The sequence below is a fragment of the Saccostrea echinata genome, unplaced genomic scaffold (assembly GCF_033153115.1).
Source record: "Saccostrea echinata isolate AGI-Se365-2 ecotype Australia unplaced genomic scaffold, CSIRO_AGI_Sech_v1 ptg000010l, whole genome shotgun sequence".
NCBI classification, from domain to species: domain Eukaryota; kingdom Metazoa; phylum Mollusca; class Bivalvia; order Ostreida; family Ostreidae; genus Saccostrea; species Saccostrea echinata.
In genome coordinates, this window is record NW_026889759.1 from 11,136,417 (window position 1) to 11,157,950 (window position 21,534).

Consider the following 21,534-nt stretch of genomic DNA (forward strand, 5'->3'; position numbering starts at 1 on the left):
AATTATAACCATAAAATTTTATAAGTAGGTCAAAGTGACCTACTTTTCAGTTGTTGTACTCCAAGGACCCAAGATGCATCGACTGACAAAGTTTGATGATTCTAAGCCAATTAGTACCCAAAATATTTAATTAAAGCCATAAATTTTCAAAAGTAAGTCACAGTGACCTACTTTTCAGTCAACCTACTCCCAGGACCCAAGATGCATCAACTGAAAAATTTTGATGATTCTAAGCCAAATAGTACCCGGAAATATTAAATACAGCAATAAAATTTCAAAAGTAGGTCACCATGACGTACTTTTCAGTTGTTGTACTCCAAGGACCCAAGATGCATCAACTGACAAAGTTTGATGATTCTAAGCCAATAAGTACCCAAAATATTAAATTAAAGCCATAAATTTTCAAAAGTAGGTCACGGTGACCTATTTTTTAGTCAACCTACTCTGAAGACCCAAGATGCATCAACTGACAAAGTTTTGATGATTCTAAGCCAATTAGTACCCGAAATATTTAATTAAAGCCATAAACTTTCAAAAGTAGGTAACGTTGACCTACTTTTCAGCTGTTGTACTCCGAGGACCCAAGATGCATCAACTGACAAAGTTTGATGATTCTAAGCCAATTAGTACCCGAAATATTAAATTAAACCCATAATTTTTCAAAAGTAGGTCACGGTGACCTACTTTTTAGTTGACCTACTCCGAAGACCCAAGATGCATCAACTGACAAAGTTTGATGATTCTAAGCCAATTAGTACCCGAAAATATTTAATCAAAGCCATAAATTTTCAAAAAGATTAGCCATAAAGTTTAAAAAGTAGGTCAATGTGACCTACTTTTTAGTTGACGTATTTCGAGGACCCAAGATACATCAACTGACAAAGTTTGATGATCATAGGCCTTAAATTGTTCAAAATATGCCTCTAAATCATTTTGAAAAAGAATGGCCGCAAAATTTAAAAAGTAGGTCACTGTGACCTACTTTTGAGTCAACGTGATATGAGGTCCTTAGATGCATCAACTGACAAGATTTGATGATCCTAGTCCTTATAGTAAGCAAAATATCAACATTTTAATAAAATGTAATTTTTGGTCAACTTTGAAGTGACTTGAGACCACGCCCTTTGCCCCAGGGTGATGCCTTGAACAATTTTTAATCTACAACACATCCTAATCATTTTGTGTAAGTTTGGTGATAATCTGCCCAGTGGTTCTTGAGAAGAAGATTTTTTAGCAACCAGTACTTTTGTTTCTATTTTCCTAATTATCTCCCCTTGTTTAAGGGTCACAACCCTAGATTTAGTATAAAAGGGAGCCCTTGGGCCAGGGATACCTTGTGACAAATTTGACAATAATTGGCCAAGGGGTTCTTAAGTTATGGCCCATATTCTAACAAGAGGCCCATGGGCCACAACACTCACCTGAGTAACTTTGGCATTGCTGTTTTTCACACGATTTCCCCCTTGTAATATTTATTGTGGCCCCGCACTTTCCCAGGGGTCATTATTTTATGAATAATTTAGAATATGCACTACCCCAAGATGCTTCCACTTAAGTTTCAGCTTTTCTGGCCCAGTGGTTCATGAGAAGAAGATTTTTAAAGAGTTTTCCTATATATTTCAATGTTAAAATTGGATTCCCTATTGTAGCCCCGCCCTACCCCTGGGGGGTCATGATTTGAACAATTTAGAATCTACACTATCCCATGATGCTTCCACATAAGTTTCAGATTTTCTGGCCCAGTGGTTCTTGAGAAGAAGATTTTTAAAGATTTTTTCTACATATTTCAATGTAAAACTTGGATTCCCTACTGTGGCCCCGCCCTACCCCCGGAGGTCATGATTTGAACAATTTAGAATCTACACTACCCAAGGATGCTTCCACATAAGTATCAGATTTTCTGGCCCAGTGGTTCTTCTTCAGAAGATTTTAAAAGATTTTTTCTACATATTTCAATGTAAAACTTGGATCCCCTATTGTGGCCCCGCCCTACTCCCGGGGGTCGTTATTTGAACAATAGAATCTACACTACCCCAGGATGCTTCCACATAAGTTTCAGCTTTTCTGGCCCAGTGGTTCTTCAGTAGAAGATTTTTTAATGACCCCACCCTATTTTTGACTTTTCTTGATTATCTCCCCTTGGAAGGGGGCTTGGCCCTTCATTTTAACAATTTAAACTCCCCTTTACCCAAGGATACTTTGTACCAAGTTTGGTTAAAATTGGCCCAGTGGTTCTTGAGAAGAAGTTGAAAATGTGAAAAGTTTACAGACGGACGGACAGACAGCTAGACGGACGACGGACAATGGGTGATCAGAAAAGCTCACTTGAGCTTTCAGCTCAGGTGAGCTAAAAAGTTTACGCACACTGCACAAATGGCCATAGCATTAGCTCTTTGAGCCTTTGGCTCAGAAGAGCTAACTCAGAAGAGCTAAAAATGGATACTGAGTGAATTTTCCTGACACATGTGACAATAAGTACATCCATAACAAAAGACATCCAACATCCGCATTGTAAGGACCACAGATTTTGCAAATATGTTTTACCCAACTGTAAATATATACATATAAAGTACTGTATATACATAAACATACTTTAAATACAATGTAGTTTGTTTCATATTGGAGATACTTAACATGTACAACATGTGCAGGAAATGGGAATTAATGCTGTTTGTAAACATTGAAGAGTAGAAAAATCTGAGACTTTCCAATAATTTACAATCCTTGTTTCTTTACCAGCATTTATTACCTGAAGGGAGAGGAAGTGCTGAGTAAATGGTTCCATTCTGACTAGATAAGAAGCTACAATCATGGCAGATGAGTAATGGGTGCCATAATGGTAGGGTGGAGTCTCCCCTGAAACATAATACACTGTCTTCAAATAATAATCCACCAAACTGAATCAAGAAATATTGTGTAACAAACTACATGTGCTAGATATCCACTGGTACTAAAATATTCAGATATCAGCAAAGTCTATGAGATTTTTCACCCCACCTTGAGGATCATCCCAGTCTTGATAACGTTTTTTAAATTGCTGTAGTCTTCCAGGTGTTTGAGCACCCATAGGTTTACTAAGGTCCCTGAAAGTCTTTTCATCATACAGATCTAGTTCCTCAGAATCATAATCACCAACAATCCATGGAAACACCGGATACTGCATCAGATCGTTGTAAGATCGTCCAGCCAGAGTGTTCAGATGCATCAAGTACTGGAAGTTATTAATTTCTCCTCGCTGAAACATATACATGGCCTTTAATCTATACTGCATGTATGTCAATAACATTCAATACTAATTAATAATTATTGTCTTGTATGATGACTTACAAAAGTTAAATGGGTTATACATGTATTTGACTGAAATCTTTGAATTAGATTTTTTTTGTGTAAAAAAAATTGGTCTTACCTCCCACCTTTGTGTGACAGATTTTTCACCCATCAGAGAACTAATAATACCAGATCTATAAAAGGTCAAACAAAACACTGAAACATGGCAAATCACTCAAACATTGCAAAGTGTAGAAGTAGAAAGAATCATTATCTAACATTTTCAAAGTTTGATTCAAACGTACACTGTATATAACATTTGCTTAACTGCACAAAAACATACCCAGCTTCTATCTTGGCCCCCTGTTTTTGCCCTGATACTGACTGCAGGGCACTATCTGTCATTGCTGTGGCAACAGACATGAACCTGAAAAAAGTAACATAAATTTAAGCACGTTACAAAGATGGCAAGAAAGCTTGGGCTTTTTATCAGTATATACTACTAATAAAACTATATACATGTACCCAATGTATATTCTTCTTACTTTGCGAACACTTTGTTTCTCAGTTTCCTTGGGAAGGACAGGAGATAGTTCCTCCCGTCTGCAGAGAAAACCTCTACAGCTATTGGTTGAAGCAAGTACCGTCTCTTGTGGACTTCACGAATATCCTCATAAGCAAACTTACTGCATCTGTATGAAATTTTAAAAGTGTTCTTGTAATCTTATAACTTATTTCAAGTGATAGAAATAAGAATTCAACCCATTTAAGTAAGTTTAAATTTTGTGTAGTACACTATACATACAAGCGTTTCTGAGTTCCACTTCCTTTGGATGCCTTTGGAATGATTGGGTCATGTAAACTATGAAATAGAAGATCAAAAATTAGAGTTACACCTCTACTAAGTATAAAGAACTTCCAAGATACATCTGTTTGTAAGAAGTTATTTGGTGTAAAATCTTCACGGTAGTGAAAAATCTGCTAAATACAAAACAGGACATGAAGGTCAAGATCAGAACAAAGGTCAAGGTAACATTTTTAGGACCATAATTCCTTCCACTTTGATGCACCTGACTGTGTGTAAGCCAAAGAAAGTAATTCTTCAGTCCTTGAAAGGTGTTATCACAGGAAAAGTACATGAGAAATACGAAAACCGTATCTTCTCTCATTAAAAAATTATTACCAATGTTAAAATTTTTGAAAATAGGTTGAACTTCAAGGTCAAGGAAATGAGGTCAAAAACAAGAAGGGTCTTTTCATAGGTAACACACATGTGAAATATGAAAGCCTTATCTTCTCTCAATCAAAAGTTCTGACCAAGATTAAAATTAACCTTTTACGAACAGATACAAGAATGTCCCAATGCTTTCAACAAAAATAATGAATGTGAAGTCAAGGTATGAATGAAATCACTGGATTCATGCAACCAAAGTTGAAAAGCTCTCACCAAGGTATATTTTTGTAGGAAGTTGAATCAAGATAATACAAATAACTGAGCTTAGTGCATAGTGATATGATATGTGATTACATACTGTAAATCATTATTTATTTGCAAGCCCATATATTTTGGTGTAATTACGCAAGAATGTTTTTTCATGAAAAATTTTATTCTTGCGTATATAAGCAATATTTACCAAAAGTTGTGAAAATTTTATTTTGCCTATAATATGAAATAACTGTCTCGCAAAAATAAAGTGATGCAGAAATTGGTCGTTAATAGCAGTCAAGTCAACAATTTTTGCACTGTGGGCTTAAATATAACTGTGTTCAAACTGTGTTCAGACTTAAGGAATTCCTCAAATTATATTCCTCAAAAAATATAAGCTAACTAGAATACCAATAAAATCCAGGTTAAGGTCATAATGTAATGTCAAAAAGCAAACAATGATGACACAGTCGAACTTTTCTCACAATTACATGTATGTACATGTATCTAAGTATTTTAGGATGAAAATTTCTTGAACAATTGTTTTAAACTTAGCTAAATGCATAATGGGACATGACAAACACTATATGTCCTAGCTATTCACATAATGGGTTATGAAACATTAAAAAAAAAATAAACATAAAAAAAAGTTACTCAGGAGGCAGACTGTCAATATCCCGAATCTCTCGAGTCCTTAGCATAGTGAATCCATCAATCACATAGAAATGTTCCCTTCCAAACAACAACAGACCTTCTGCAGTGTCCAGTCCTTGTATCCTCGCACAACGAAATATATTTGTTATCTACGAAGAAAACATTAAGAATTATAAAACAGGCAAATAAAGTTACATGTGAATGAAAAACAGCAGATAAATTATTTAAAAGAAGTTACCTTTTCCCCTTCCCCTAATATTCTGAGTATGGTTTGATTATTGTCTGTTTTGGTCCCTGAGGACTCTGTGGGTCCTTCCCTACCCTCTTCTCCACGTAACTCCTCCCCCTGGTTTTCTTTTTCCATCTCTGTTAGATTCTCCACACAAGATGGATCCTCAGATTCCTCATCCACATCCACTTGCCTTTGTTTGGAGGGACGTCCAAGGAGCTTTGTCATTCTGGTTATATCTGAAACTATTCAATGTGGAGGTCTTTTTTACAACAGCAAAACTATATAATTGTGTAATTTACAAGTAAACTGTACATCTGTACAGTGAAAAGGGTGCCTTCATTATGAATTTATGGTAAATAAATTTCTCATCAAAATCTACTAATTGATCAAATGTTGAAGTACTTTTTTCAGAAACTATAGTTACCATCTGGTATCTTCTCATCCACACTCTCCGTTTCACTGGTGTCCTCTACTCCTCTCATAATGGGGAGGACATCAGGTTCTACAAGGGTTTGGGACCGGAATCTCTCAAAGTACTCCTTACTGTCATAGCTCATTGCAATTTTGTACTTCAGCGGCTGTGTGATGAAACAGTAAGATATTCAACGACAATCCATATACATCCCAAATTGTGCTATTATTACACTATATAATGTAGATGTACATGTAAGTGTACAATTCAGGTACATATGTAAATATACCACACATATCTACAGTAGTTGTACTTACACTATTTTCCATATCTGGCCTGTATGGGTAGTGGGCATAAAACCAATCATTTGGAATCATCTTTTTCAACATGCGACTAGGACCTGAAAAATATTTTTCATTTCTGTAAAAGAGACAAATGCTGAGTAATGATTTGAATAAATCATGTTCTATATAGAATTTTGGGGTTTTTTTTACTGTTCTTCTGAAATTTATACCCTCTGTCATGTCAAGCATCCACTTCCTGAGCCTTGACCCCACTGTTGGGCCCCAGAGGCCCCTCTCCCTCAGTAGATCCACCTCTCTCTGTGTCCACTCCTCCAGAAGGTAGCGCTCCATATGCTCCTGGGCCTAAAACACAGTCACATTATGAGTGCCTCATTCACTGATACAACATTCAATTAAGAGGTAATACAATGTATATTCCCTAAACTTGAGAGCTAAGTAGGCCAATGCATCCTTTCAACAAACCATGTTTCCAAAGCCAATCCTCATTTACACCAGCCCCTCAAATGACATGTACCCCACACAATGATCATTTTAGAAATTAAACCAGTCAGCTGCAGATATTCAGCTAAACCTATTTTTACTGAGAAGTGACACACCAGCAATGGCATTAAAAGAACTAGAAGTTATCCTGTGTTACTTAATCTAAAGAATCAAAATAGTTACCTTGAGATATTGCTGATACTGTAACTCAACAAGATCCTTCACAATAGAAATGTGGGACAAAGTCCAAGATATGAAATCCTATTGATTAAAAAATATACATTATAAATGTAATATATATTAACTTATACATGTATCATGGATTTTTTAAATATTTTTTTTTACAATTAGACATAAAAAATTAAAGGCAGATCATTTTCTTTTTCTATCACATTTTCACTCTATAATACATGAGTTAAAAAGTTGATTGTGTTGTTATTAAATGAGCACACTTACTGTCATGTGGACATTAGAACATGGGGACACTTTCAAAGGCATTTCCTTCTTTCCTTTTCTTGTGGCCAATCTCAGGACACCACTGCCCACTTTCTGGAGAGTCTGAAAATAGTTAGAAGATAGTAAATTTTTTAGTTAAAATTTTTTTACCAAATATCAATTAAAATCATCATGTCAGATAATACTGTGGAATCATTTTAATTTGTGGGGTTCGATGTTTGTGGACACACTCAGGGGCAGACAAATTCCATTGCCCGACGCCCGGGACTAGTGAATTTTAGGGATGGGCAAGTGAATTTTTATTAACCACTTGCCCGAGGGCAAGTGACTTTTTCATGAAAAAAAATAACAAGTTTTAGTTTTAAGTGGAAATGAGCACTTGTAATAATCATTTTTTGTCTTCCTATTTTCATAGTTTATGGTGGGGCAAGTAAAAATTCAGGTAGGGCAAGTGAATTTTGACCATGTACTCGCCCATAGGCAAGTACTTAAAAAATCTATTTGTCAGCCCCTGACACTAGATTTCACTGATTCAGGATTGGAAAAGGGGGTTGGGGGGTGGACATAATATTGGGTGTAACTCGAATAAGCACATAATTCAACGGACCTATATGTTCTTAAAATAATTGTTATTGTGGATGTAAATTCTGGCTAATGGTGACTCATGAAATCTACTAACACTGGTCCTCCATGAACATTGATGATTCCACAGAATTGTATTATTATATGGATGAAGTCAGTATATATACAGACAGACAGATAGATCAGCAATCTAAGATACACTACTCACTGATTGTATCTGAGTAGGAAGCCTCTCTGCATATGATGCATGACATTTTCTTTCACTCTCTGCATACGTTACCCACACCTTAGAGGCATACTCTTGTATCAAACCTCTGGAAAAGGAAAAGACAAGCACTGTACTGACACAGAATAACTGTTAATTGACTAATTGTTCGAAATATTTAAGACCACAATACAAGGTATGGGATACTTTATAAACCCTACCTGACACTATTTATGTCTGGAGAGGATACAGAGGTAGAATGGGTCACATCAATGTTATTCAGCTGTGTTTTAAAGATCTCTTCCAAAGCCTGAAAACAAATATATACATGTGTATGTATATATAAACTAACTGTAAGGCTGTATACTTCCTTCTATGTATTTAAAACTTGGTGCATGTGTGGGTCTTGGACTGGGTAGCACAATGATAAATAAATTAATGCTATCATTGTTTACTATTTGAATATGGTATATAAAGTGCATTCACATTTTGGCCATGATTATGAAATACATGTAGTGCCACACAGATACACTGTAGTGACACAGAGCACTAAAATACAAGTTTTGCTATATAAAGGCCAAATTGTGCAGTATACAAACTGTATTTCACATGAAATCCTGCATTTTAAATCATGACTTTACATGAGTCTATTACATAATGCTGATATACATGTATGCTTACTGGTTTTTTACAGGCATATAGCTCCTCCCATACTCGCTTGGCAGCTTTTACCAAATTATGATGACCTTCCATGACCCCTGACCCCTTCAGAAAATGGCTGAAATTAGCCTCCAGATCTCCATTTGCTTCATCTTTATCCATGTTAAGATGCCAGGTAGTCCTTAAGGCCTTTCCTCCATGCAAATTTTCCATGCTGAATAGCACAAGAAAAATATTTTTCATTTATTTCAATTAAATCAAGTTATCCATTCTTAAAGTGTCATTTTAAAAAATTCAACAATACTGCATTAAAAAAAAATCTGTTTTTATAATTCACCCAAAACCTTTAAATGAATTGATTCATAATACTAGCTATAAGTGCTACATCAAGACATGGCCCTCAACTGTGTATAAATAGGGCTGCTGAATGACCCTTTTCCAAATTCCAAATAGGTACCTTTTTTCCCCAACTGAATAAATAGTGCTGTTTTCCCACTTGTCACTAGCATGATAAAGTTGAAAAACAAAACACCAGAAAGCCAAAATGTTATTTGCTTTTATATACGATGATTTTCTTAATTTTCTTGACAGCATTGCCATTTTTCCAAATGTTAACAGTCCAAACCCCTTTAACGAAAAGGTGGTTGGAGAGCCTGCACGAGGAATTCAGGTACACGTACACTGTATGTACTTGAAATTCTCAATATCCTACCCTTTTTCTGGATCATCATCAGTCAACTGGAGTAAGCAGTAACACAGACAAACTAAAAACTCCGTATCATAGTTCTTAGGGCCAAATATAAGTGTCCTGTTTGAGGTTAGCTTGTGTAGAGACTCTAATACTGTTGTTTGTGAAGAGACTATATTAATGGGCCGAGACAGCTGATACAGAATTGTCCTGTTGAGTGACTTGTAGATCAAATCCATGGACACACCCGAAGCTGCAAATCATGAAGCAAAACAGTTTTAAAACAGAAAGCCTTGTATACATAAAGTCTCAAGTGTGATAAGCTATACTTAGTAATTAATACTGTATTCATCCCAATTACTGCTATTACTTTTTTGAACTTTTCATGTCATTAAAACTTGCTATATATTCCACTATGAACAAGTATTGTATGATAATATTCCTGTCAATACATTTACAAAAGTCACTATTTCACAAGGAAAAAACTTCATGATTATTACCTGCTTTGATGTATCTAAAAGTTTATGATCACAGTGTGATAAACTACATGAATTTTTTTTTTGATGCAGGATTATTCATTTTTCACTTTGCATATAGTTCCAAAACAAACTTTTATACATCATACAGAACCCCAATTTGGTTTCAATGTATGTACAATGTATGCATACTCACATTTTCTTTTGGCTTGTGCAATAAGTTTACTGATGAATTCAAAAACCTCCTTTGTTTCTCTTGTAAAAACACCTACAATCATCAGATAACCAAATTTTAAATTACATGTAGTATTGTGCCCTTCTTTTTAAAATTTAGAATATCTGTAACAGTGCATCAGAAAATTTTAATAAATAAAGATTTATACCTTGCCAAACTTTGTCCACAAGGCGACTAGCAAAGTAGAAGACATTGTTAGTCATGTTGGAGTAACTTCCTCCTGATGAGAGTGGGAGAGCAGCCTGATCTCCGAGCAACACATCAGCAGCCAGCAGGTGCTCCATGATGACAGTAAGGATCTCTGTCTGGTACTCACGTCTCTGGGACCTGGTGGCAGTCTCAGGAGATGCCTACATACAGGTAGGAATATTTAAATACACATTATTGTTAATATTATATCTGTTTTTGTGGCAGTCCCAGGAGTTTAGAAATTCAGAGATTATGAATGTGTTATGGTACATTGTACTTTTTTGAAATCAAGAGACAATTTTTTAGTTCTTCTTTGAATGACATTGTTGATTACTGACCTATAAATTGAACTTCTAACCCTATAATTTACAGTGTTTACTGAATTATATTAAATACAATTTCCTGTGACTCACATCTAAGACAATGTCCAGGATGATGCCCGATTTGGAGGAGACTTGCTGAGAGAAGCTGTCCACCACAATGGTCCTCAGGAAGTCCACCACAAACTTACGAGCAGGGTGACTTGTTAAAAGACCTATCATCAAGAGTGCATCTTTATAACATCTACTTACTACCTTTAACTTCTCAGAATTTTTACTATTGTAAAGCAATATTAGTTTGTATTTTCAAAGCAATACAATGTACATGTATTAACTCACTTGGCATGTCTTTTTCTGGGGTGCGGACTCTAACAAAGCTCTCTGTGTCTGGGAATGGCTGAATTAGAATAAAGCATGGTTATACATACAGATATTAATTCATTAAAAACCATGCATGCTGTTAGTATGTAGCTGAATTTTTTAATATAAATTAAGCACAAAAATATTCATTACAAAGCAGAAGTGATATTTGCAGTGGCCTAATACATATACAATACATCAGCATTGAAGTCAGAGAGTAATGGTAGTGTACTAAGGAAGTACAGTTGAACTTTATCACGAAAACCGATATCCCTAGACAGGGATATGTCAAAGTGATCTGGCAGTCCCAATCACTTTTTTTAAAGTTATCTTGAATCCTCAAATATCTTGGTTTAATCTTGGTCCTGTTGAGTTCAAGATAACAAGGTTTGACTGTATTAAACTTTAGCATCTTTTTCTATATATTTTTTTTAATGTTCTGATAAAAGCTGAATTTTAGTCAAATGGATGGATACATGTACATGTATATACACATGTACATTTACAAATTATGCTGCATTTATATAAGAAGAAAAATCAACCTAATTTAATTCAATTATTTTTTTTAAAAAAGAGGCCAAATAACAAGACAAAAGGGCTAGATCATGTAATTACATGCACTCACTTTAAATTCTTCTGTTGGTGTAGTAACATCATGGTCCACGATGTTGTAAGGGAATAAAGTGGCAGCAAGGTTGCTGATGAACTCAGGGCTGGATGCTAGGTGGATGAAGTCTGACTGGTTGTGGTACAGAAACAAAAAGAACTGCATCAGTGTAACAGGGTATTCCTGTATCCATGCCCCACTTAATTCCTCCTGGTCCTAAAATTTAAAAAAAAAAAAACTATGAAACTTTTTAATTCTGTGACTTAAACAAACAGCAATGCAAATGAAATCTTTGTGCATTTTCAAGAGCCAGCTGACATATACATGTAGATACCTTTTTTATATCTAAATGTATGTGACCCACTGATCTGATCTACCTGTGTGTAACCTACTGACCTGATTGAGCATGCTCCTGATCATGCTCAGAATGACAAAGGCTGCCTCTGGACATAGGTCAGCATGCTTCTCCTTGGCAGCTATGGAGACTGGTTTACTGGCTGGTACCCCAAATATCACAGTCCATACTTTGTCTATATTCAGCTGATAAAAACAAAGTACTTATTGAAATATACTATAAACATATACTGTATATGTTTCTTATACATATATCACCTTCAATCTTTCAAACAAAAACAACTCTGGGAAATCTTTTTTAGGTTGATTTTTTCTTTTTTCCAAATAACATGATTTAGACATTATCTTTTCTAAGTTTAATAAATGTACATGTATATGTATATGAAGACATAAGTACCTCTACATCAGTTGGTAATTTGTTTACATGTTGTCCTAGTAACAGTGCCATCATTAGGAAGTATACTTCTGGTATGTTACTGTGCTTGGGGAGTAGCCATTGTAATGCTGTGAACCCAGGGACCTTACAGACCTCCTGGTTTAGTTCACGTTTTTGCCCTGTGTTCTTGGTGCTTATATTCAGACCTGAAATCATGAACATTTCATCTAATCTCTTCCTAGATGTTTCTTTTCAAAGTTTATGGATAGAGTATTTTCACATCTAAAGAGGCTTACCTAACATGACTCCTACATGCTGCTTCAGAACTGGTTCTGTATTACTAAGCCAGCCTCCACCTGGTGTCCCCTCTCGGAATTTCAACAATGAAGCTGGATTCTGTAAAATCGTTAGAAGCACCCTAAGAGCAGTGATGACTGTGCTATGATGGACATGTGGCTGGACAAAGAGAAGCAACCAATCAAATCCAAGAACCTTCTGAATTTCTTCTGGTACACTGAAAAAGGAAAAAAAAATTCTCAGGTAAAATACAAGGAACGAAACTTTGACTACACAAATTTAGAGAACTAACAGGAAATTTTGTAAATTTTATAATTATTGTGTCGTTTCATTTTTTTTAATTTTGAAAATCAAAGATTTGATGCAGAAATTTGTCAATGCATACTTAAATTGAATTTAAGACAAACAATGGCAATCCACATAATTTTCTGTCTGTGAATAGACCAAGAATTAAGATTCTGCAGAATTATGACCCTGTGGGAAAAAGCATGTTTACTGTATTTGAGATTTCATTATTTTGGGGGGGGGGGGCTTTTACATGTCTATACACAGCAGATCTGCACAACAAATGTACCTACACATTATTTCCAGAAGATGGATCCTGCAATAACTCCAGTATAATTTCCAAACAATTGTTTCTCATCTTGATTTTGTACATAGATGTACCAACATCACCATCTGAAACATAATCATTGCAAGTCCTTAGTTGACAACTTTTTCATAAAATTGTTGATTATGTTAATAATCATTGTTTATATACATGTATATAAATTGTATTACTACATATAGGTTAGGCTTTTTGTAATTTCCCCTTTGGTACCTCTCTTTGTATTCTGTTATTTTCAGACAGCCTCGCTTTCAGTTTACCTTCAGCGTCAGTAGCCAAAATTTGTCATAAACTATTTAATCATTTGTTAAATATAAAATAAGAGTTATACATATCTGTGCTGTCAAACATTTAAACATCAATTAATTTCATAAACTAAACGAAGGTGAAAAAATGTACAGCATTATGAAGCATTGCCCTACAATGTATACATGCACAAATATATAATCAAGATCTGTACAGCAATGTTACTTGTACTGTACATGCATGCTGTACTTGTACTGCATACACTTTCTTGTATAGTTTAAAGGTTATGGACATAAATTAAAAAGTCTGGGCAAATAAGAAATATGCAAATCCTTTTAACATTCAAATTTGTGGGGATAGAAAAGGGACATTACCAGTATCATCTGTAGGGCTGATCCCATTAATCACTATCTGCTTCTCAGAGGCTGACATGGAGGGAAGAGTTGACACAGTAAATTGTCCCAGTCTGTAAACAATGTCAATAAATTCAACTCATTCACAAATAAAATAAGCAAATTTGAATTGAGGACAATAAAAAAAAAATCAAATACACTATATTGCAATATTGCAGTCAATATGAAATTTTTAAACAATGTCAACTATATTGTACCTCCCTTGTCAAATACGGTAGACTTACTTTAGAAGTGCGGCATAATCAGGGGCTCCCTGCAGGAGAACAGTAATATCACTAGAGATAGCTTTGATTGTGGCGGGGGTCAACTGATTGTCCTTTAAAATGTGAAGTAAACGGCCCACCATTCCAAGGTCACGCATCAACTGGAAATTGCTGCTCTGTTCACTATGAAAAAAGAACATCATTAAGTAGACAGGAATATAGAAAGGATTTTTCAGTTGCCTTGACTACAGAATATTCAGTGGATACTGTGATAATCTACAAAGCATGATAGCTAGGATCAAACCAGAATTCATCACAAGATGTAGAAATATACATGTTCATTTGTAATATCATGTGGGACTATATTTTACTTCATCATATATACATATATGTGTATCTACAAAATTTACAGGAATAAATGCTCCTACGACTTTTAAAATAATTCCATACAACTGAATTTTCATTTAAAGTTACCTGGAGTCTGTGAGAAGTTCAAAGAAGTGTTCATATAATGATCTCTGAAGATCAAAGGGAGCATGATGCCAGACCTGTAATACACATTGGAAATATAAAATATAAGGTATCTTGTTCATCATAACACGTTTCCCTGGGTAGGAAAAGGATTTAAGATAGTATGCTTTTTAAATATTACCTCGAGTTCACACAGTAGGTCCTGGAAAGCCTTCTTGTTTGGGATGACAGAGCTTTCACGACCACTGTCTACAGTCCCAATCAGTGAAAATGTCAGGTGTAAAATGTGGCTGTTTAAGAGATTCTGTTTCTTCTTGTACAGCATGGATAACAGCTAAAATATTAGTTAAAGATTGTGTACACATAAAATTGACCCTATGACAAGAATAAGCCAGTACTAACTAATTAACACAATTTTTATCCCCATTTCAGGAATTTTAAAGTTACATGTTTACTCATTCAGAAACTTTATATTTAATTATCCAAACCTAACAGTGTCCATTCTTTGTACCTGATAACCACTTATCCTTTCCATGTCCTTCAAGGTGGATTTGTTACTCTTGACAACACAAACTAAAGCCTTAACAGCAGCATACAACTCCTCCACATCAGACGCCATGGCAACCAACCCTAACAAAGCTGAAGCACCTCCAATGTTTTCTAGCATTTTGGCAACGGGTCGTGGACAGAAAGTTCGAACACCTGTGGAAACAGGAAAACATCAAACATAATGCTGTGCATACTGCAAATAATGTTTCAAGAGGACTGCATATATGCTAAGAAAGAAATTTTGTGTGGTACTACAGTCCCTGAAACGTTCTACTTTCCCATTTTTCCGTTCGCTCACTGTTCGTTCAACGTTCGTTCAGCGTGCGTTCACCGTTCGTTCACCGTGCGTTCACCGTTCGCTCTCCGTTCACAGTTTTGCGTTCACCGTTCACCGTGCGCTCGCGTTCACCGTTCACAAAGCGTTCAGCGTTCGCTCTTCGTTCCGTTCACTTTGCGTTCACCTTGCGTTCAGCGTTCATCTATCGTTCAGTTTTCATTGTCATTCGGAACTCCGAAGTGAAAAGACTTATCTTTTTGTAGGGAAGGAGTTACAGGTTTTTTAATTTAATAACTAACATATCGTGTTTGAAGAATCATTATTTCATGGGGAAAATATCTACGATATATATTTTTATTATTCTAACTTAGCTGTTAGGTTTTTTATTAAATTACTGGAAAATAAATGTTGTTATAAGCACATTCTGTACCTATGTAGAACGATGCTGAAATATTAAATTTAACTAAGGGCAATGTGCAAATACTTCAAACACTGCAACATTTCGTTGTTTTGTTAAAGACGACAAATCGTTAATGGTGATATAATTATCCAAGTCAAATGATTTCGCAGCAAAATTACGAAAATATTTATTTCTAACACGTTTTTTTAATTGCTACAGAAAATATGATAGAACTAGTTCTGAGAGTTATACATAGTACTGCAGATGTCCAGTTTATTATCTTTGGAGCGAATTAAATTGATAGTGTGGTTAAAGGAAATATTTATTTAAAATGTACTGCACTACAGAATTTTCTCAACTATAATATGTAAAGTCTATAGTTATAGAGAAAAAAATTCTCTCTTCACCGTAACTTTATATGTTTGCCATTCGATATGATTAATACCCCCCCCCCCCCCCCACCTTTCCCCCTAAATCGGTTACTTAGTCAGTACTGCATTTCCAGAATATTTTAATTAACATTTTTTAAAGAAAGTTAAGGTCTTTTTTAGAACAAAAATTTCAGTCTCAAAACAAACATGCATCTAAAAAAGTCACAAAACAATAGTTAGTGTAGTTCAAAATGTACACGTGTCGGCGGTGGTATTTGAAATTGGCAGAGAGTATGTATCAAATTCAAGTGTTAATGCCCAATGTATTTTATTCATTTATTATTCAAATGTTGGAATCAAATCTAGAAATGATAAAAATAAATGTTATAACTTGTTGGAAATACTCGCACTCCGTCTTCGATGTGACGAAACTTTCACACATGCACAGTGTCGAATGATTTTGATTGATAGGACAAGCACGTGGACTTCGTGTGAAATCGAAGCAGGAACATAAAAACGAGTATGACTGTCAAACAAATGGATATGATTTGTTGATTAAAAAAAGTTACTTTCACTGTCTGATATATTTAGGAAAAAAATCAGAGTTTTTGTTTGATATAGGTACAAACATTTAGTGAAGCCTGAAAGGAGGGGGGGCTAAAACGGAATATCTCTCTCTCTCTCTCTCTCTCATTTGTCTGTTTAATAAAAACTATAACAGAATATTACTTAAACATCAAGTTCTGAAAATTGAATTTATAACAAATAATATGAATATGTATCTTTGTATTATCTTGTCCGAATATAACCACGGCCATCTACATATACATGTAGAAGTCTGCTCAATAAATCATCATGAAAAATAGAAATGACACATAATATATTATTATATTAAAAATTTAAAATACGAGCGTATAAATGCAAAACGTCCACTGACCTTTCTAATAATTTTTTTTTCATTAATTAAACGAAATCGCCTTGACACGGAGATATATGAATGGATGTAACAACCGCTTTAATTCATTCTATAAGTCAGAAGTTTTCTCTGATTTGTTATCAAATAAGAATAAACATTTTTATTTTCCGACTAAAAAAATATCTTTTATACTTCAGCGTTCGATAACAATTGCAATGTTTTAATGCGATAAAAATCGTGTGATTAAAAACTTTATGTGCATGCATCGTCTTTCTTAGGACAATTTTGGAGAATTTATTTTATTGACTTAAATATTCATTCATTTATTGGTTTACTTATCTATTATTTATTTATTTATTTATCTGGCACCTGAAAATATAATACAATAAAATAGTTTCAATGCAAGGAAAAGATCAGAGGCATTCCGAATATATCGTTCATCTTGCGTTCACCGTTCGTTCACCGTTCACTTTGCGTTCGCGTTTGCGCTCCGTTCGCGTTCAGCGTTCACTCACCGTTCACCGTTCACACATCGTTCACCAAGTTGCGTTCAGCGTTCACACATCGTTCACTCACCGTTCGCTCTGCGTTCGTTCAGCGTTCGTTCACCGTTCGTTCAGCGTTCGCTCACCGTTCAAGTGGGAAAGTAGAACGTTTCAAGGACTGTAAATATACAGCATAATCTGTAAACTGAAGGAATTATGAGTATTTTGTGAGTGTCTACCAAGGTATCCTATGAGTATTGCACCAAGACTCCTGGCTGGTCCATTCAGATGACCTGCAGAGTTGTGGATGATCCGAATTGGTGTAGCATTGTCATGAGCAGACATAGCCAACTGTTAAAGTAATGAACATACAGTACATTATACCTTGTTACAAAGTAAGAAGATGTAATTTCAAAAATAAGATTGAACAACTATACATATACATGTACTAGTAATTACATTTACATGTAACTATCTGAAAATACCATAGATCATCAAAACAAACCCCCTACCCTATTTTAACAATACAAGACCCTGAGTTTGATATTAATCAATTCAAACCTAACAAAAGCACACTGACCTGTCTTGCTATGGACTTGCTATCCACTTTGCTGTAGTTTTTCCTGATAAGCAGAATAGTCATTTGGGAGACAGCATGTGCATGAACACCAAATACTAGCTTCTCCTCAGACACTAGAGCACCTGACATCTCTATATCATCTGCAACAGATTAAAGTGACAATGACTTCATTCAAGAATATACTGACTGGTTAAAAACTACTGTAAACCAATTTTTATTGGCATGCAAGAAACATAAGTGAGTTTCACGACCTCCTTTAACTCACATTTATGCCACAACCATTCATTTAATTGTGTATTTATGTAGAATATTCCAATTAATAATCATGGACAGATTTCACACTTAAGAATAGCAAAGAAAAGCTGAAGCAAATAATACTAGTAGTTGGTAAATATTTTATTTTCAAAACACAATCTCACCTATGCATGTGGACTGAAAACTTCCAACATAAGTTGGTCCTAGTTTGTATATGCAGCTAATCACAGAACTAGATATAATGTCTTCCATTAGATGGCAGGGTCCCTGTCTCCATGTAAGGCGAGAATTTCTTCGTAGCTGTGGAGGGCTGCCAATATAGGCATACACCGATGTAAAAGCTGTAGGACTGGCTGTGCCCCCTCCACCAAGGTTGGGAGAAATGTAATGCAGCTAGGAAAAACAAGTACACTACTCACTACAGTGACAAAATACCAAAACCTGAACTACATGTACTAAATAAATTCTGTTCAAATGTAAAATAAAAATAATTGATAATCATATTTCTACGACGTTATCTACATGTACCTTTCTTCAAAAAAAATAAATAAATAAATAAACTAAAGTTGAAACACCCATCATGTGATATAATAACCAGTGCATCAAACAACCAGGTCATTATACCATGACCACCTGGTTCTATGGCAATGTTATCCCAAATGTTTTGCTCCCCATACAGGTCCAGGTAACCCCTCTGATTTTAATGTAGTTTTCTACCCTGGTTTATCAGAGCCAGCTAGAATTAACTGAGTCACTGATATGACACTGATGTTTAAGTATGAAACTCCTTAGATTCCAATACAGAAAACTCAGAAAAATAGAACTGACGTACATGTACAATGACAATACAACAAATATATCACCACCTGCACATCCAAGAGCACTAATAATCATGATTCCATTTACTAGTGAACAATTCTCAACTCCATAACATTTACATTGTATGTGTAAACAGTAAGAAAAAATGATTTTTTTTTTTAAATGGAAAAAGTTCAAAACATTAAAAAGTAATTTACCTTTTGAGTACTAACTAACTCAGAATCCACATACAGACTAACACTGCTGTTTTTCATTATTCCTGCCCTGTGGAAAATTAACACTAGGTGGTGCCACTGTCCTTCCTGTGTCAACTCAGGGCACCAGAATCGAACACAATTGTCATTCAACACAGGTTCAGGTTCTTGTTCAAGACCAGTCACTATGTGTATCAAAAAGAAGACAGTTTGAGTTAATACTGTAAACTAAAAATTGACACTGGCTTTGAATACTAATGTAATCAGCTAGATCTTTCATCTCTGAAGGCTGTATGTACATGTAAAATTAGCATATGAACACTAATTAAGGGTATAATTTGTAGAAGTACATTATTACCTGAGCTTGGTAGATGAGTTTCTTGAGTTGAGACAATAAGAGATCTTTCTCTAGAGGACAGGGTGACAGACAAACAGACTAGGTTTTCATCTCTTCCTTGCAGATTTCGGACAATGGTCAGCAGGCGCACTGGATGAGCATCAGCAATCACACTGAATTTATCCACACAAAACCATGAGGAAAATGTCATACCAGCCTGAGGTGGAAATATCCGCTCTCCTGCAAAACGATGGCAACCTCATCTCATGAAATGCATGAACATGTAATCAACTGTTCACAATTTTATAAAAACCTTTTCATTTATAAGCTTCTTTTCAGATCAATGGGAAAATAAAACTGTTATCTAAATTTCATATACATGTACATGTACCTGTTCATTTGACTGATTTAGCAGTCAAGGATATAAAATTCCACAACAAAATAAAAACAAATTCAGATTTATCTAAGTTTGATTCAGGTTTATATTACCTGTTCCTATCCCTCCGATGACTGTGGAATCCACCCCAACAACACCACTAACAACAGAGGGGGTGGGTGGACCTTGAGGGGCAATACTTGGGAGGTACAAACAGCCAAAGCCCTCTGTTGTCATATCAAACTCCACAAAAGCTGGAGTCACAGCAGAACCATTGATCCTGGCATCCTTTGGTGTTGTCATGGAAACTAAACATTTTACTCGAGTCAGTGGAACAGCTTCACCAGCTGTTTTCAGTTTGTTTTCCACCTGAATTGGTGTCCTTCTTTCATCAATACTTGATGCTCGACTGACTGGCCAGTTTTGACTCCAGGAGTTTTCCATCATCTTGGGACTATCAAACATTTCATCCACAGATCGACAATTCAATGGTGATCCAAGTCTCAAAAAATCTCTATAATAACAAAATCAAATGTTTAATAACTGTCAGACTGAGTATAAATATTTATACACTGCAAAATTACTGTGAATTCCATGGGAGAAAAACTGTAAGATAAAGAGTTTTCACTAAATGGTAGTACATGTAATTACTTTTGTCAATAGTGGAAAATTAATTTCAAGTACCCCAAGCATTTTTTCATAAGTCTCTAGGTAAAAAATAACTAAAACAAAAGAAAATAGAATTAGTAATCAGTAACTGATCAGTAACCTAAGATCTCTAGGTGTCAATGCCTGAGCTGCCAGCCTTTCAAACATGGCTCGAAATGGAGGGTGTAGAGGGTGAGAGTCATCTGCTAGAGCCACATATCCCAGGGTCAGGAGCTGGTGAGGCATCCCCGCATCACACATGATTTGCTGGTTCCTCTCTGTATACAGGACTCCCTTCAGCAACTCAGCTATATAGCTCTGTAGGCCTAATGATGTCTGCAAAAAAAAAAATCCATAATATAAATCCGTTCATGCATAAACCTAAGGTACAGCATGGTCAATGATCAAGACTGAATGTATCCAAATATTAAAGAAACCAACTTCCTATACACTTAGCAACTGTATTAGCTTTTCATATTTCATGTATTTTTATTGATACTAAAACCACCTCTTAAAATGGATGCATGTAGCATTGCAAGTAACATTGCTTTGTGAGTATCTATCATATACATGTATAGCTCACTGTTAATTGTCCTTCAAACTCCACAGATGGCAACAAATGAAGAATAGAAATCACAGCCCCAGGGTGTACAATAATAAGGTCACACTGGATGTTTACAGAGAAAGTGATGCTCCCAGTGCTTGCTCGTTTGGGGGAAGCTGTGTGAGATTTTTCCTCCTCCTGTACCATAGTGAGTCTCTTTAAGGCAGGTGAGTCTGTTTGCACTTGAAGACAAGCTGAGGGT

General features: G+C 35.4%; 1 protein-coding gene across 3 annotated transcripts in view; it reads right to left on the reverse strand.

Moving 5' to 3' along the window:
• LOC133184389 (WD repeat and FYVE domain-containing protein 3-like) overlaps nt 1-21,534 on the reverse strand; it is a 47,024-nt gene that overhangs the window by 12,983 nt on the left and 12,507 nt on the right. For 2 of the 3 annotated variants that reach the window (XM_061319446.1, XM_061319443.1), the window contains exons 19-57: nt 21,312-21,534; nt 20,850-21,064; nt 20,194-20,594; nt 19,726-19,944; nt 19,371-19,552; nt 18,519-18,747; nt 18,100-18,239; nt 17,759-17,870; nt 15,033-15,223; nt 14,703-14,855; nt 14,525-14,598; nt 14,072-14,233; nt 13,809-13,900; nt 13,160-13,259; nt 12,581-12,798; nt 12,306-12,490; nt 11,951-12,094; nt 11,573-11,770; nt 10,927-10,984; nt 10,681-10,802; nt 10,227-10,428; nt 10,040-10,111; nt 9,392-9,620; nt 8,701-8,893; nt 8,241-8,329; nt 8,023-8,128; nt 7,233-7,334; nt 6,960-7,037; nt 6,506-6,638; nt 6,309-6,391; nt 6,004-6,157; nt 5,586-5,821; nt 5,348-5,496; nt 4,073-4,129; nt 3,813-3,959; nt 3,611-3,694; nt 3,407-3,461; nt 2,998-3,235; nt 2,750-2,856 (exon numbers count right to left, since the gene is read on the reverse strand). In XM_061319446.1, the coding sequence (XP_061175430.1) occupies nt 2,750-2,856; nt 2,998-3,235; nt 3,407-3,461; nt 3,611-3,694; nt 3,813-3,959; nt 4,073-4,129; nt 5,348-5,496; nt 5,586-5,821; nt 6,004-6,157; nt 6,309-6,391; nt 6,506-6,638; nt 6,960-7,037; nt 7,233-7,334; nt 8,023-8,128; nt 8,241-8,329; nt 8,701-8,893; nt 9,392-9,620; nt 10,040-10,111; nt 10,227-10,428; nt 10,681-10,802; nt 10,927-10,984; nt 11,573-11,770; nt 11,951-12,094; nt 12,306-12,490; nt 12,581-12,798; nt 13,160-13,259; nt 13,809-13,900; nt 14,072-14,233; nt 14,525-14,598; nt 14,703-14,855; nt 15,033-15,223; nt 17,759-17,870; nt 18,100-18,239; nt 18,519-18,747; nt 19,371-19,552; nt 19,726-19,944; nt 20,194-20,594; nt 20,850-21,064; nt 21,312-21,534 (5,932 nt within the window). The remainder of the gene's footprint in view (nt 1-2,749; nt 2,857-2,997; nt 3,236-3,406; nt 3,462-3,610; nt 3,695-3,812; nt 3,960-4,072; nt 4,130-5,347; nt 5,497-5,585; nt 5,822-6,003; nt 6,158-6,308; nt 6,392-6,505; nt 6,639-6,959; nt 7,038-7,232; nt 7,335-8,022; nt 8,129-8,240; nt 8,330-8,700; nt 8,894-9,391; nt 9,621-10,039; nt 10,112-10,226; nt 10,429-10,680; nt 10,803-10,926; nt 10,985-11,572; nt 11,771-11,950; nt 12,095-12,305; nt 12,491-12,580; nt 12,799-13,159; nt 13,260-13,808; nt 13,901-14,071; nt 14,234-14,524; nt 14,599-14,702; nt 14,856-15,032; nt 15,224-17,758; nt 17,871-18,099; nt 18,240-18,518; nt 18,748-19,370; nt 19,553-19,725; nt 19,945-20,193; nt 20,595-20,849; nt 21,065-21,311) is intronic. The other variant, XM_061319444.1, reaches the window with a different exon arrangement.